Source organism: Ceratosolen solmsi, unplaced genomic scaffold (assembly GCF_000503995.2).
Source record: "Ceratosolen solmsi marchali unplaced genomic scaffold, CerSol_1.0 scaffold29, whole genome shotgun sequence".
Lineage (NCBI taxonomy): Eukaryota > Metazoa > Arthropoda > Insecta > Hymenoptera > Agaonidae > Ceratosolen > Ceratosolen solmsi.
In genome coordinates, this window is record NW_011948417.1 from 6,220,112 (window position 1) to 6,235,792 (window position 15,681).

Genomic DNA, 15,681 nt, shown 5'->3' on the forward strand with positions numbered 1-15,681 from the left:
AAAACTTTTAACCTATAAAATTATCTTGTTGTTTCTAATTTTATATGTATTTTTATTTCAACTTATTTTACAAGATTCTTTTATATTTTGATTATTAGAGATACATTTTTACAATAATACAGTATTATTGTATGATTCAATGGCTTACAATGTATATTTTACAATTAATAAGATGTTTACAACAAAAAGGTCAATTGACATATATGATAAACAGTATTTTATTATACTCAACTTACAATCAATATCGCTTCCTTATAAAATATCTATATATATATATATATATATATATATATATATATATATATATATATATTTAATTATTTACTTTTATTTTTCAATCAAAACCTACAATTGTCTTAAAATATATAAAATCTAATGCTTTAAAATAATATAATAGTAGATAAAAATGCATATAAATAATTGTATTCAACATATTTTCACCAATATACTATAAAAAAATATGTATTTTTTTTTTTATAAAATATATTATTATAATAAATATGTATTATTCATATATTCTTTTTTATATGTGAATAATTTGATATATTTAATACTGCATACATAAACGAATTATTTAGTAAACTGATCCCATAATTTATATAAATTGCAAAAATATAATACATTACTTTCAAATTTAAAGAGAACATAGAATAAATTGACTGCCATGCATTCTTCACAATTAAAAAAAAACTTTTTTGTAAATCAAGCCAATTATAAATTTATATTAAAATAGTTGCGAATCAAATTGCTGACTAATGCATTCTTCATTAATTAAATTAGCATTCAAAAACTTAGGCAAATAATTTATTTTTAATAAGGGAAAAGTTTCTATTATTCATCCAATTATCTCTTTATATATTTCCTTATGTATTTATTCATCATTTACTTTCTATTTTTATTTAATAAATAATATATTTGTAAATCAAATAAAATCATAATTTAACTTTTAAGTTCATTACTGTATCCCTAATTATTAGTTTCTTTTAAAATTGTAAATTAATTACTAAATAAAAATAATCATGTTGATTATATAAGAGCACATCATTTTTTGCATAAACATATATATATATATATATATATATATATATATATATGTTTATCTATGCGTTTGTAAGTATGTACATACAATTTGTGTAAGTATATGTACACATATATATATGTATATATATATATATATATATATATATATATATACATATATAAGTTTATAAAAAAATATTATGCAGTTTTATATAATATATACGATTATTTATAATATTAATAATTAATATATAATTAATATAAATTAATAATTTACAATTTTAAAATGAATTATGTTAATAATATGTATACATATATATATATATATATATATATATATATATATATATATATATAAACATTATAAATTTGCAAAAATGATTTTTCCTCGTTATATAATATATTAATATTCTGTGTAGAATTTACAATATTCAATCATTCATTTTATATCAAAGAATATTTCAGATACTACATTATTCAATCATTTAATGAAAGCCTTAAGTTTCATAATAAAAAAAAATAAATAAAGAAAAATAAACTTTGCAATGTATGAAAAAATTGAAAAAAAAAACCTGCAAATAATTAAATACTACGGAGAAAATGTTGAAAATACAAAGTTCAGAGTAAAATTCAAAATGCAATTAATGAAATATTATCATTTATGTTTATAATATTACTTTTTTAAAAAAATTTTAATTTATACATTAAATTAGATGTATACAATTATATAAAAAAAATGTCTACACTAATACCTAAACATTTTGTTAAAAATGTTAAGATTAAACATTAAAAGCAATTTTTACATAATTCAATAAAAGAAATATATTGATTATTTATAAATGTCGATATGTATCAGTATATTTATGTAATTTTTTAAATATACTTCATGAATTTAATAAAAATTCAGATATCACAAATATTGAATAAATAATTTTAAACCAAATTGTTATCTAACATATCCTTAAGATATATTTTATTTTTTTTATTAATTACGATATGATGAAAAATTTGTTTTAATTATGTTATAATGGATAGTTTGGTATCACATAATTATTAAATAAAAACATGATATTGCTTTTACAATTTTTTTCATTAATCTGTTAGTTGACACGACACATTTGATTTCAAGATACAATTAGTAAACATCGTCTAACAGAACAAGCCTTATGGTCTCCGTAAAAATTTTTGTTTTTTAAAAGAAGAGCATTTAATTTTAATTATATTTTTATAAAAGAAATAGTTTTAAAAATTATTTTATACACAGATTCAATGAAAGCTAAAGAAAAGTTTGGTGCATCGTTTAAATGACTGGATTTCAATAGAATTGAAATTTCTATGATATTGATAACAATAATATTCGAAATTTGTCTGGTTTCTAAATATGTTTGGGAAATATTAATTTTTAAATAAAAAAATATGAATGAAATTTTAATATATTTAGAAATATTTAAATATTATCCAATTTTCATAATCCTGCAGAGTAATAACTTGACAGATAAAGCCATTGCTATTACAAAATAAAAGGAATAATAATGCCTGTCCTTTTATATTAAAAATAAAATATTCAAAAGTATATATTTAGATCTCATAATATTTTGATTTCATTGGTGAACTACCATTATTTAAAAAATTTTTCGAATTTAGCAATAAATTATAATTGTTTAAGAAAAGCTGTATACATTATATATGTTAAAAATATTTTAAAATCTATTTGCTAGTTTCATAGCTTATTAGATCTTGATATTGCAGGGCTGAATAAAATTCATTTCGTTAAATAATTTTTAAATGATGATAATTAATAATTTATATTAAATGTAAAATTATTTTAAAATACTGTAAAATCATGAATTCCGACCTATTGAATTCTTATCAATACATAAACAATAAAGTATAAATATCTATCCACATTTTTTATTAATTACATTTCTTTCATTCGAAATTCAGAGGTCGTATGCATATTAACTTATTTCATATTTCTAAAATTTAAAGAAATAATAAACAGCATTCCAGAATCTTGGGAATATATAATCTGCGAATAATAATCATTATGTTAAATATAAATAATAGATTGTATCAATTTGTAAATTAAAGGAATAAAATGTATATATTTAAGTAGAAAAAACCATAAGCATGATTTTGAAATAGATTCTATATGAAACGTAAATATACAAAACAATAACCTAGTTACTTTGAAAAACCATATATATATATATATATATATATATATATATATTTATTATATTAAAAAATCATCTACATTTGAAATTACGATTAATGTTACTATTTTCTTATTAAAAAAGATATAAGATAAAAAATAATGATCTTCATAATTATATATGTAAATAATTGAATTTAAATATTCTTATTAATGTAATACTAATAGGAAGCTAATGCATATATTTTAATACATTTGTATACTTAAAGCAAATTAGTATATTCAATTATTTGCATGTAAAATTATATAACTATTTTCATCAAATTATATCGATAGAGTTTTTATAAATAAAATATTTAAAAATTGTTTAAAAGTTATTTGATATTGTAAAATTATTTTTAAATATCTAGCAGTAATCTTGAATAATTATAGATAATGAACGTTCTGCAAAAATATTTTAAGTTTTTATTATGATTAACCTTTAATTAAATTATGTAAAAATCGTGCCGAAAGTCAAGTTCATTATAATGCAAAATAAATATTTATAAATATTTCTCTTAAAAATGTATGTCCATGTCACGAAACACCTTTGATTTAATATTATCTAAATAAAAAATCTTCAAGTTATGATATAAGAAATTACACTATAGATTATTTTATACAATTAACTGATTTAGAAAATTTTGTTATTGTTGAAACAAAAAGCTAAATGCTCGAGAAATAATATAACAGCAATTAATTTCTTTCAGATAATATATGGATAATAACAAATAATTAAACGAGTTTTATAATAAATAATTCAATAAAATTATTTAAGCGATTTAGAACTAATTAATGTTTTCTCGCCAATCCCGTAAACGTCGCCACCTTTTCGATAATCAGCATTTGCATATATTGTGTTGTTATTTCTGATGAGTATGCATACAACGCTACCACGATCCCTGTAGCGTGAAGTTTTGTGTCCAAGGGCTTTTAATCCATCAATTACTGACTTCGGTACACCATATTCATAAGAAACTTCCATGGGAATAAGTTGATGATGTATTCTGGGAGCATCCACGGCTTCCTTAATGGAGTTTCCCATCCATAAGTGTCTTGCTATTACCTAAAATGATCAAATCACACATTTATTGATCTTATAAATTAATCTGTTATTTGTATGTGTAAGAAGAATAAATATAAATAAAATTATTAGTCACATTATGAGTCGTAACAATGTGTATAAAATGCGAATAATTTTAAATTAAAAATAATTCTAACTTCGAAATCTTATTTAATTTTATATTAACATATACAATAGTATAATATTTATATAATTAATGAATACTATTTTATTAATGTAAATACTTTGATTATCTATATTTTGAAATTAATATATATATATATATATATTTCAATTAAAAAAGCAATTAAACAGTATTTTGTATTCCGCTTTTCAACTGTTCAACCCGTAACAAGTATGTTTTTAAAAAATAAGTTTTAAAAAATTAATATTAAGATAATATATACTAATTTTTATATAGATACAATTGAATAATAAGTGTCATTGTTCAAACAAAAATTATTATAAAGTTTAAGGTTCAAAAATGCATATTATATTCTATAATTTTATCGAATTAAATCAATTTATATTTACAAAAATAATTTTTATTTTATATAATAATATTATTATAAGGTATTGTATCATAATTATTATAAATTATTACTCATTGTACATTATTACACATTGTACTCCAAATAGTCTTTTGAATATAAACAAATTTAATATTATTAATGACTAAAACCACGACAGTATTAACAAGTACAATGTGAAGTCCACGTGAGTTAATTTGTACATAGGATTTATTAATATAGGTTATTTAGTTCATGAATATGAAATTAAAATATGATTTATGCCAAAAATAACATAATGCAGACCTTCGAGATACACTGTATAGATAGTCTTTTGTCACGTTTCTCTTCAAATCAAACGTATATATATATATATATATATGCACATATTTTTCTATAAGCAAATTACTACAATTATACTATATTATATTAATAATTTACATATTAAGCATTTAAATCTTTATTACAAATGTCTTTATCATCAAATGTTGTTACAAAAACCTTTTAAATATAAATATAAATGTAAACATAAAATTATATTTTGTGATTTTAGATTTGAGATAATACAATTAAAATAGTAATAATGCGTTTAATTAAGACAAATAAATTAACAAAAAAAAAATATAAACTATTTGTAAAAATTCTAATATTTTTAAAAATATTATTAACTATAAGTACGTTAAACTTGTAATATGTACTTGTGATTTATATTTATATGATTGAAAATTTTTTCAAAATTACTGAAAACGATAATATAACATTTTCACATATAGTATAGTACCCACTAATAATTAAGAGTAAATTCGTTTCATGAAATTAAATTAACATCATAATAAATAAATAAAAACATAATATTTCGATACATTTGAAATTAATTATAATTTATTTGAGCAATGAAGTATAATTAAATTTGCGTAAAAAATGCATTTTAACCTGTTGCCAAACTACTCAACTTGCTTACTTGAAGAGATCAATGTACCTGAATATCTTATATTGTTTATGAAAATAGGTATGGCAGTTTACAGATAAATGTATAATGCAGACTGATTTAAAGGCTTTACCTTGAAATTTTTTTCTTATTTTTCTATTTTAAACTCAAAATTTGTATGCATTAATATTACGAATAAAAATGCTCATATGCAATATATATTGTTCCTCTTCCAGTAATTTTAGAAACAATGATAATTTAAAATTACTGATATTAAAAATAAATTTGATGAGCAATATATGTACAATAAATTAACTATTAATCATATTAATTTATCTATATTTTCAATTTTTGTAAAACTGATTCCATTATTTAAGAAGATTAAATCTTATTTTACAAAATTATAGAAACAAGTCAACTTCCTTAAGAAGTATTAAATATTGTATTAAAATTTTTTTATATTATTAAATATTAATTGATTTATGATTTTACGAATATTAAAAAAAATCACTTATTTGTATTCGTTTATTTTACATTAGCAAAATATAATGAATATATATTATTTTTTCTATATATATATATATATATAGAATAAATAAATTTATTCTTACATAAGCGATTGATGTTGTAATCTTAGTGCCGCCAGCAGCTCCTATTACCATTTTAACATCTCCATTGCTATCAGTTAGTATTGTTGGGCTCATCGATGACAATGGCCTTTTTCCTGGTGCAATATAATTATTTTGATTAGAAGGTATACCAAAGTAATTTATTATGCCTGGAAAACCAAAGTCATCCATCCCACTATTTAATAAAACTCCTGTTCTCTTACTCATAATTCCACTTCCAAAGCTAAAACAGTAGATTAGACAAAAAAAAATTGAATTAGTGAAAAATAATCAATGAATGAATCAAGAACTATCTTTAATTTTTCGAATATTTTTATTATTTTATTTTTCAATTATGTTGTGTAAAATTATGAATATTCAGATTTTTAAATTATACTATAAGAAATAATTATTATTATACACTATGAAAACATCATATTCAATTATAAATATTCAACAATTCTTTATAACAAATTGTTAATTTTTAAATTCTATGAAGAAATTTTATAAATTGCGCAGTTTGTAGAATTTAATTAATTATAATAATAAAAAAAAACAAAAACAAAAAATGAGCTTACTATATATTTATGGAACTAGTGACAGAAACTGCATTTCCGTTTTGATCAATGACAGATATTTGTGCTGTACCGTGATCTTGAATATTTCCTAAATTTTGCACACCATAATGAACAGGATCATACCATGTTTTATTATCGCTTATCATCATTCTTACTGAACGAGCATATTCTTTTGATGTTAAGTGTCGAAACAACTAAAATCCAAATAAGTAAATAAATAAAAATTATTGGGTCATTTATATTAATGTAGCAGAATATGAATGAATACTGAATAACATATAAAACTTGGAAATATTTTGACTATAATAGAGATGTACCAAGCAATTAACAAATTTGAAACTTATTGGAAAAATTTCAAATGTAAGAGCTTAAAAAACAAATCAAAAATATTAATGGAGAAAAAATTAGTGACTTAATAAGTGTTAATTAAAACTTTAATAAATAAATTTTATAAGCTTTAATAGTGCAATTTAAATATTCTTTAAATCACTTGAATCAAATTTAAATTCGTGTTGGTTTTCTTTTTTTGTTTTAGATATTTTAAAACTTTTATTATTTATTGCAAATTTATAAGTCTATTATTTGAAGATGCAATTAAATAATTAATAACAAATATAGTGAAATCATTTGCTCATATGTTTGATAAGGAATTGAAATAAAATACTTACTACAGATAAATTAACATCACCCAATTGTGTTCTAAGAGCGTAAGCGTATTTATATGTTTCTATAATTCTATGATATGTTCTTATAATAGATTTTGTATCGGCGAGATCAATTGGTGAAAATTGAAATTCATTCAATACATTTAGCATAAAAGCTAACAAACCTCCGCTTCCTGGAAGACCTGTTGTATAAACTTTCGTCCCATCATCGAGTATCGTCGCTACTGGTTCTTGCCACTTAACTCTATAATAAATATTATATATTATTTTTATGAACAAATTTCTTTTCATAAAACTCATCATTTGTCATCGGACATTTGTGCTGAAAAGTATAATAAAAATTAAACTTAATATTTAATTTTTTAAAACTTAATTACCTATAATCATTTAAATCCTTTATAGTTATAATACTGCCACGTTTTTGAATATCTTCTACTAATAATTTACCCAATGTTCCATTATAAAATTCTGTCGCATTTTTCTCTGCTACCGTTCTCATTGTTTGGCACAATGTTTTTGGTCGAATTATTGATCCAGGTTTGTAAAATTCACCAGTTTCTTTATTCACAAAAATTTCCCTAATAAAGTAAGATTACAATTTGTCATACAATATAAAATTTTGTAAAAACTTAGGTTATTAATTATTTTAAAAGAATCTGCTTAATAACTATATACGATAATAAGCTATGAACAAAATAATTTCACATTTTACTAATTTAATAAATGCAAAACTCCAATAACGTATAATGTATAATAGTACAAGTATGCTTATATATTCAAAAATGCTTAACAGTATATAATTATTTTAATGACATTTACTTTTAATTTAGTATATAGTATTATATTATATTAAGATTATAGTATATTACAATTAATATAATGATTTAATTAAATTGGTATGCAGCGATATTTTATATAAAATTTGGAATTTACTTTAACATTGAATCTTGATAGATATTAGAGACATTATAATTAAGACCGTCATATTGAACTTTGGTTAAATTATATCCTTTGTCGCAGAGATCAATACTTGGCTGAAAAAGTTCATTCCATGGTAATTTTCCGAATCTCTGATGTGCCTCCCAATAACCAGCTAACTCGCCAGGTACCAAAATTGATAATCCACCTATTATTATAAATATTATTATTTTAAAATTATATTTATAAATTCTATTGTTTTATCAATGTATACTATATAGGATTAAAAAAAATTTAACCGTACATATTAATTTTAATGATTTACATTATGGTATAATAAGCATTACAAAAATTACTAGATAAATATAAGATAGAATTCAATCTGAAAAATATAAGTATATAGATTTATAATATCTCACTGTCCTTAAATAATTTTTCAAATGGGTAATCTGATGTTTACCGGCTCGTGATGCATATTTTGACTTTCCTTCAAACATATGTGTATGTGCTGCTGCCGGTGCAGTGTCTCTTGCATTTAATACTATAGCCTGCTTTTTCTCCCTTTCATAAATTGTCATTAAAAAGCCCCCGCCAAACCCCATACTTTGCATATTAATCAGTCCGTTACAAATCAGTGAAGCAATTGCTGCATCAATTGCAGATCCATTACGATCAAGCATCGATCTGAAAATATTTAATCAATCACTTTACTATATATATATATATATATATATATATATATTCATTGGTTGTAATTTATAAATTATCTTTAAACAAATTTTTGATAAATTATAATATTCAAATTTGTAAAGATTGAAAATATTTTGAATCTGTTATTAAATACATTTTTCACCCAATTCTTATAACCATTTTGTATAATTCGATCATATTATTTACAATCGTCTGAGTATTAAGTACCATCGTGTTTTATAAATAAAAAAATTAAGAAAATAATACACTGTGCTTACTTGCCAATAAGTGCACAAGGTGCTCCATCTGCACAAACAGCTCCTTGTTTGAACATCCTTAATTTGCTCCAGGATGGTGGTAATTGCTGTTCAGGATCCGACGGCATCAAACGATTCGATTCTTGATTAATTTGTTTTCCATTAAATAGACTGACAATTAAGATTATCCCTAATAGAACACCGGCAACTCCAAAGCCACTCATTGTGACCAATCTTTTGGTTAACCATGGTCTAAAATAAATAAATGCTAAGGGTAATATTATTTTATTTAGTCTAAAAGAATTATAAATAATGTTTTGAATTTTCGATATAGTTAAATGAATTAAATTAATATTATTTTATTATTTTTAGCTATGTTACATAAGATTAATTATTAACGTAAAATAAAAGTATTGATACGTATAACAATCATGAACATTCATATTTAAATATATACAAATTTGAGGAGCATATTTGCAAGTTCATTATAATAATTAATTTTATAATTCCCTCAAATTGTAAAAAAATTTAATTAGAGTAAATGTAATTTTTTTATTTTATTTTAAAAATAATTTTTTTTAATTTTATATACTCAATATTACAAATAGCTATTGCAAGTGATTAATATAAATTTAATTATTCCTTTAAAATGTATTAATCAATTGATAATTCTATTCAATTTTTCCTACAATTATAAAATTATTAATAATATTAATTAATAACATTCGGTTATCAATTTTCGTAAATATTTTTGTGTTCATTTAATGATTGGAATTAGTATTATAATTAGTATTCGTGATTCATCTAATAATCTACAATAATTATAAGACAATATAATTGTTTTAAACTTCTATATTTGTTATAATTGTCTATTAAATGTATTAATTTTAAAAATAATAAATTATAAATACTTATTGCAAATTCCTGACATTATAATATTCTGATTATTGCTTATATAAGCTATATAAAGCATTTGCGACATAATAAAAACGTTTATACGAACTCACTGTAAATGTTAAAAATATGAAAATAATTATTGTCATTTGTCAATGAAAATGTTATTCACATAGTCACAAATCTCTTATTTGATATTAAAATGAATTATTAATCGTTCTTAATTAATTTAATCCTTTTTATGAAAAAGGCGCAAATCTAGTTTACCATATTTGTCGATTTTTATTACAAATATACCAATGAGATCATTAATGTAGCTCCTGTTAATATTCACGCTATATTCAATTAAAAATTTAACGTTTTCTAGACACGTTAAAAATAAACGATCGTCATTAAATCTTTCTTATTTTTCTGATTTTTTTAAAAATTATTCAGTCAATACTAATAAAATTTTGTTATTTGATTATTGCAAAACAATATAAAATATAGAATGATTATTGCTAAAAGTATCAATTATCTGAGAAAAATATCGTAAATTTATATTATTTAGTTTCAAACTGTTTATATGCATTATATGTTTTGCTGAATTTACATTTACTATGATGTATCGATTAAATCTTTTAATATAATATATTTTGAAAACTTAAAAATCTAAAATACAAAAATTAAAAATAAAAATGAAAAACTTAATCTAGAAATGATAAAAGAATTTTATAATATGTATAAGCTTATTACTTTAAATGTAACGTAAAGAAAAGATAAATTTAAGCCGGCTTCATTGACATTCGTTCCGTTTAAATTTTCATTAACCCTTGAAGTTTCAGAAACCCTTGAAAAACTTACTTATGCCAATAACAATGAAATCGAGGACACAAGCCCATGTCACCGGGATCGTATGAAACATCTTTTAAGGAGTAATAGTCAGCAAGATAATCGAATGTCAAAGAACTTAAGTTCGACGGGCAAAGAGGAAAGTAATTCGCCTTACAACTCGAACTTGACTCCAAATGGTACAACCATTTAACTTCATGTCGAGATATTTACTTCGACTCTTCTTCCTCTTCTTGAATTTTAGTTGCACGAGACGCACAACAATAACATTATTTTTAAAATCAAATTGGTTTTAAAATATAATTTTCTGTTCTTACTCTCCAAACCGACTCTTAGGTTGGTTTATGTGAGGACGAATGCTGAGGTTTTATTTAATAAGTAGTGCAGTGGATAGTAGTACGGAATGATTCGCTACGTAAAAGATCGATCGATTTATACGTATTCTTGTATGTACTAGAAGTGATGCTCATGCGCCAACAGCATGGCTTTCGACAGATTTGATATTTCAGGTTTATAAATGTCGGTAACATCGTGCGCTATGTTAGCCAAATCTCAAACTGTAGTTCCCTTACTAATGATACAGCTGATCGCTTATATGAACTGTTTGTGCACTTTTGTGAAATATTCGAAATATAATACATTATTTACAAAAATAACTAATATAAAAATTTTGACAGTCACGGGATTTTTTTTTATGTCAATTTATTACCTAAAATGTAAATTGTTATATTTTTTATTAACAATAATTTTATTAACAATTTTTTCGTTTAGACCTATCTGAATAAAAATATGAACACACACACATATATATATATATATATATATATATATATATATATATATATATTAGTATAAATGCAGTTTTATATAAGACATACCTTATCGTTTTGATACAATTCAGTTATAAATCATGTATAATAAAAAAAAGGTCTTAGATACTTTTTTAATTTTTAATTTTATACAATAAATTAATTTTAATTTGTAAAATATATAATTGTATAATTATATAAAATTTGTAAATTAGTTAATTAAATGAGGTTAAAAATTAAAAGAAAAATATTGAAACATACCTTATAAATCTGTGTATATATGTTAACACAATGATATATCAATATTTTAATATAATATATGAAAATATTTAATAATACACAAATAATAAACTTTTTATAATAACTACTTTTTAAATTGATATTTTAAATAGATGGAATTTAACTAAAAATATATAGATTCTTTATTTTAATTGGATCTGATTTTATATATATATATATATATATATATATATATATATATATATTTAGATATATTTAGATATTCCACTAATTTTTAAACTATTATAAAATTTGTAAATTATTAAATTACATGTATTACATATTAATTAAGGATATAAATTAGGAATTTTTTATATCTTCAATCCAATTTTAAATTTATTTTCAGATATTAATAAAAATTTTTCATTAAGATCAAACATTAATTTAAGCTAAGTTTTTTTATAATATATTGTAATTTTTGTGTTAATTATTGATAAATATTTATGAAATTATTGACAATATTGTTGAAGATGTAATTGATTGAAAATATAATGTAATTGATTATTCCTTAAAATTTTCTGTAAATATACAGAATTTTTATTGAATGATCACATATAATATTTTAAGCTACTTACTTAATTAGAAACAAAAAAAAAAAGATACAAAAATAATTTTATTAAAATTATTAGTTATAATTATATATTTTTATAAAAATAGCTTACAATAATATTTTTTAGAAAAATACAATGTCATTAAAAAATTTCGAAATATAATTTTAATTTTTTTTATAATTTCTTAGATATATTTATGCATCATTATTTATTAAAAATTCTTCGTTTTACTTTTGAAAAAGGCAATAAAAATTATATTTTATGTGGGTAATTATAAATTAATCATTATAATGAAATAAATATCGATACAATTATTTATTTATTCATATTAATTATTGAATTAATTTGGGATTAAATAGACCAAATTTATTTAATTATATGACATTTCAATTTATGAAAATTATAAAACAAAAATAGAAATAAAAATATAGAAATATAAGATGATTTAAGATGACATAAGATGTAATATAAAACAACAATAATTATAGTTTCGTTGTCAGTTGATTAAAAGTTTTTTACATCGAATGCAAACAAACATTAAAAAAGAAATTACGACATTAGAAGAACGAGTAAATAGAATGAATAGAATATATGTTAAATTAAACTGAATTACACATACAAAGTTATAATTACGAGGAATTTAAACGTAATTATTAAAAACATTAATTGAAAACATTAATTAATTATTCATCATAAATATTTTTCATTCATTTTATTTTCATTTTATTTCATTTCTAAATATTATTATCAGTTCTAAATATTACTTTTAGTTTTAATTTGATGAATATAATTGTACGTTGTTATTTTAGGCAAATCATTACCCTTGTAGATTAAAGATTTAAGGAAACTTAGAAATAAATATTTTAATAAATAATTATATATCTGGAAAAATTTTTATTCATTAATTTAAGGGAAAAAAATCAATATTTTTATAGGTTCTGAATTCGAGAAAGACAGATTCTAATAATGGGTTCTAATTTTGCGAAACATATTCCATTCTATTTACTAGACTAACTATATATATTATATAGAGTATATGCGACATTTAATAATTCAAGTAGGTAATTATGAGATTGTAATCCAATCCATGAAAGAAAACTTTTCATTGCGTAAGCAAAATATAATGTTAACACGAGTCCTACATTTATTACCTTAAACTTACCTATTTCGATCACGTAAAGTCTCGAATTTGAGATTGTTGGTTCGTGGCATCTTGTATGAACCGTAATGAACTCACTACGAGCTACTGTAATTTTATTGAGCCAAAATTCTGAACTTCGTAAATTATCGCTCGTCTCATTGTTTGACGTAAACAGAAACAAGGTCGCAACTATAAGCACGGACCGGCTCACACGAGCAAATGATCGTTGTGAACTAAAGTCCGAGTGAAAGGAACTTGAAAGATTATCTACACATGCATGTGTTACTTCTCTTCCATCAGTAAATCACATTGTGCGATGTATCAACATATTGGAATATGCAAAGTTATCTTCTTTTTCTAGTATTAACATGAAACATTATTAGACTGTATATGAATTTGCTTAGTAAACGACATAAATATGTAATTACTCGTTATATTATACATTTGACTCAACCAGTTTTATTTTACAAAATTTTTTATGTAGCTTTATGTCTCTGACTGAAGCATATTATAAAAAGTTTTAAATTATTGATTTATTGCGTTGTATTTTAAATCAAAGGGCGAGATAAATAATTTTATAACATTAATTTTAAAATTAAAAATTTTTTTCTTTATAATTTTTTTAAACTTAATAAAATATCAAATTCTAGAATTGTAAATGCATTGTAATAAAATATTTGTTTTTTTTCTCTTTATTATTACTAAAACATTATGGTGAAATTTTATTTAAAAAAAAAATTAAATATTTCAAGCAAAAATTATATTTTGTATGAATTTTCCAAAATTTAAATATGGCGCTCAATGCGAATCGGCATTAGTAAAAAATCAATTACTACTTATCTGCTGCCTATATTACCTACTCAATTTTCACATTAATTTATATAATTTTAATATAAAAATTTATTAACTATAATAATAATTTTATTATACTTGAAATAAATAATTGCAAATTTTATAAGTTTTGCCATTATTATTTTAGTATACTGAGACACGCATATATATTCATAATTATTCTTTATAATATAATTTAACAAATTATACAGCGATTAATAATCAATTAATTCTGAAAATTTTATTTTGTAAAAAATAGCATTGACATTGATAAAACAGTTTTTATTTCCTAAAATGGCCATTCTTTATTATATAAAAAAATTATTACTCAATAATATTTTATCTTCACTTTACGTAAATTATAAGTAAACTATAATTATACAAATATTTTTATAGCAATTATTTAAAGGTAATATAAAAAAATTAGATCAGAATAGAGATGTATAGTATTAGATTTGATGAAGATATATATCTCATTATCTAATGTAATTAAAGCAATTTAAATCCTTTACACATAAATTTGGAACATTTTTACCTGAAAATTTAATGAGAAAATATTACATTACGATATAACTATATGGGATGATAATATTAGAAGTCAAGATTTAAAGAAACACAATCGTCAAGTCATACATTTTATTTTCAGTGGCGTACAAATACGTAAAGTGAAAATTAAGAACCTTAAGCAGTTATATTTTCGTTTGTAACGCATATGTATGCGCGCGCGTGTGTGGGGGGGGGGGTGTCGATTCGAATTCATTCAACTTTCTTTATTATGTCTAGACAGCAGTTCTTCATTGGATTATCTTTACTTTGAAATTACTAAATAAATTATTCAGGATACACATAAAAAACTTTTATTTATTAAAATTTTACTTTCGATATGGGCTATTTGTATAGTATTTCCTATTATGA

General features: G+C 21.2%; 2 protein-coding genes across 2 annotated transcripts in view; one reads left to right on the plus strand and one right to left on the minus strand.

Moving 5' to 3' along the window:
* Nucleotides 1-3,954: 3,954 nt before the first annotated feature.
* LOC105360011 (gamma-glutamyltranspeptidase 1) lies at nt 3,955-14,006 on the minus strand. Its single transcript, XM_011496782.1, has 10 exons — nt 13,970-14,006; nt 11,168-11,348; nt 9,452-9,682; nt 8,944-9,167; nt 8,499-8,691; nt 7,943-8,143; nt 7,569-7,809; nt 6,901-7,094; nt 6,326-6,566; nt 3,955-4,280 (listed from the first exon to the last, which is right to left on the minus strand). The coding sequence occupies exons 1-10, from the start codon at nt 14,004-14,006 to the stop codon at nt 3,984-3,986; spliced, it is 2,040 nt and encodes a 679-aa protein (XP_011495084.1). The 3' UTR covers nt 3,955-3,983.
* Nucleotides 8,624-15,681, plus strand: part of LOC105359733 (phytanoyl-CoA dioxygenase, peroxisomal-like) — a 52,094-nt gene continuing 45,036 nt past the window's right edge. The window contains exon 1 of the mRNA XM_011496391.1: nt 8,624-8,670. The gene's annotated coding sequence lies outside the window, so the exon portion shown is untranslated. The remainder of the gene's footprint in view (nt 8,671-15,681) is intronic.

Coding starts and splice junctions, on each gene's coding strand:
- LOC105360011 (XM_011496782.1), bottom strand. CDS start 14,006: ATGCCACGAACCAACAATCTCAAATTCGAGACTTTAC. Junction 11,349..13,969: donor TCTCAAATTCGAGACTTTAC/GTGATCGAAATA, acceptor CTCGACATGAAG/TTAAATGGTTGTACCATTTG. Junction 8,144..8,498: donor TATCAAGATTCAATGTTAAA/GTAAATTCCAAA, acceptor TTACTTTATTAG/GGAAATTTTTGTGAATAAAG.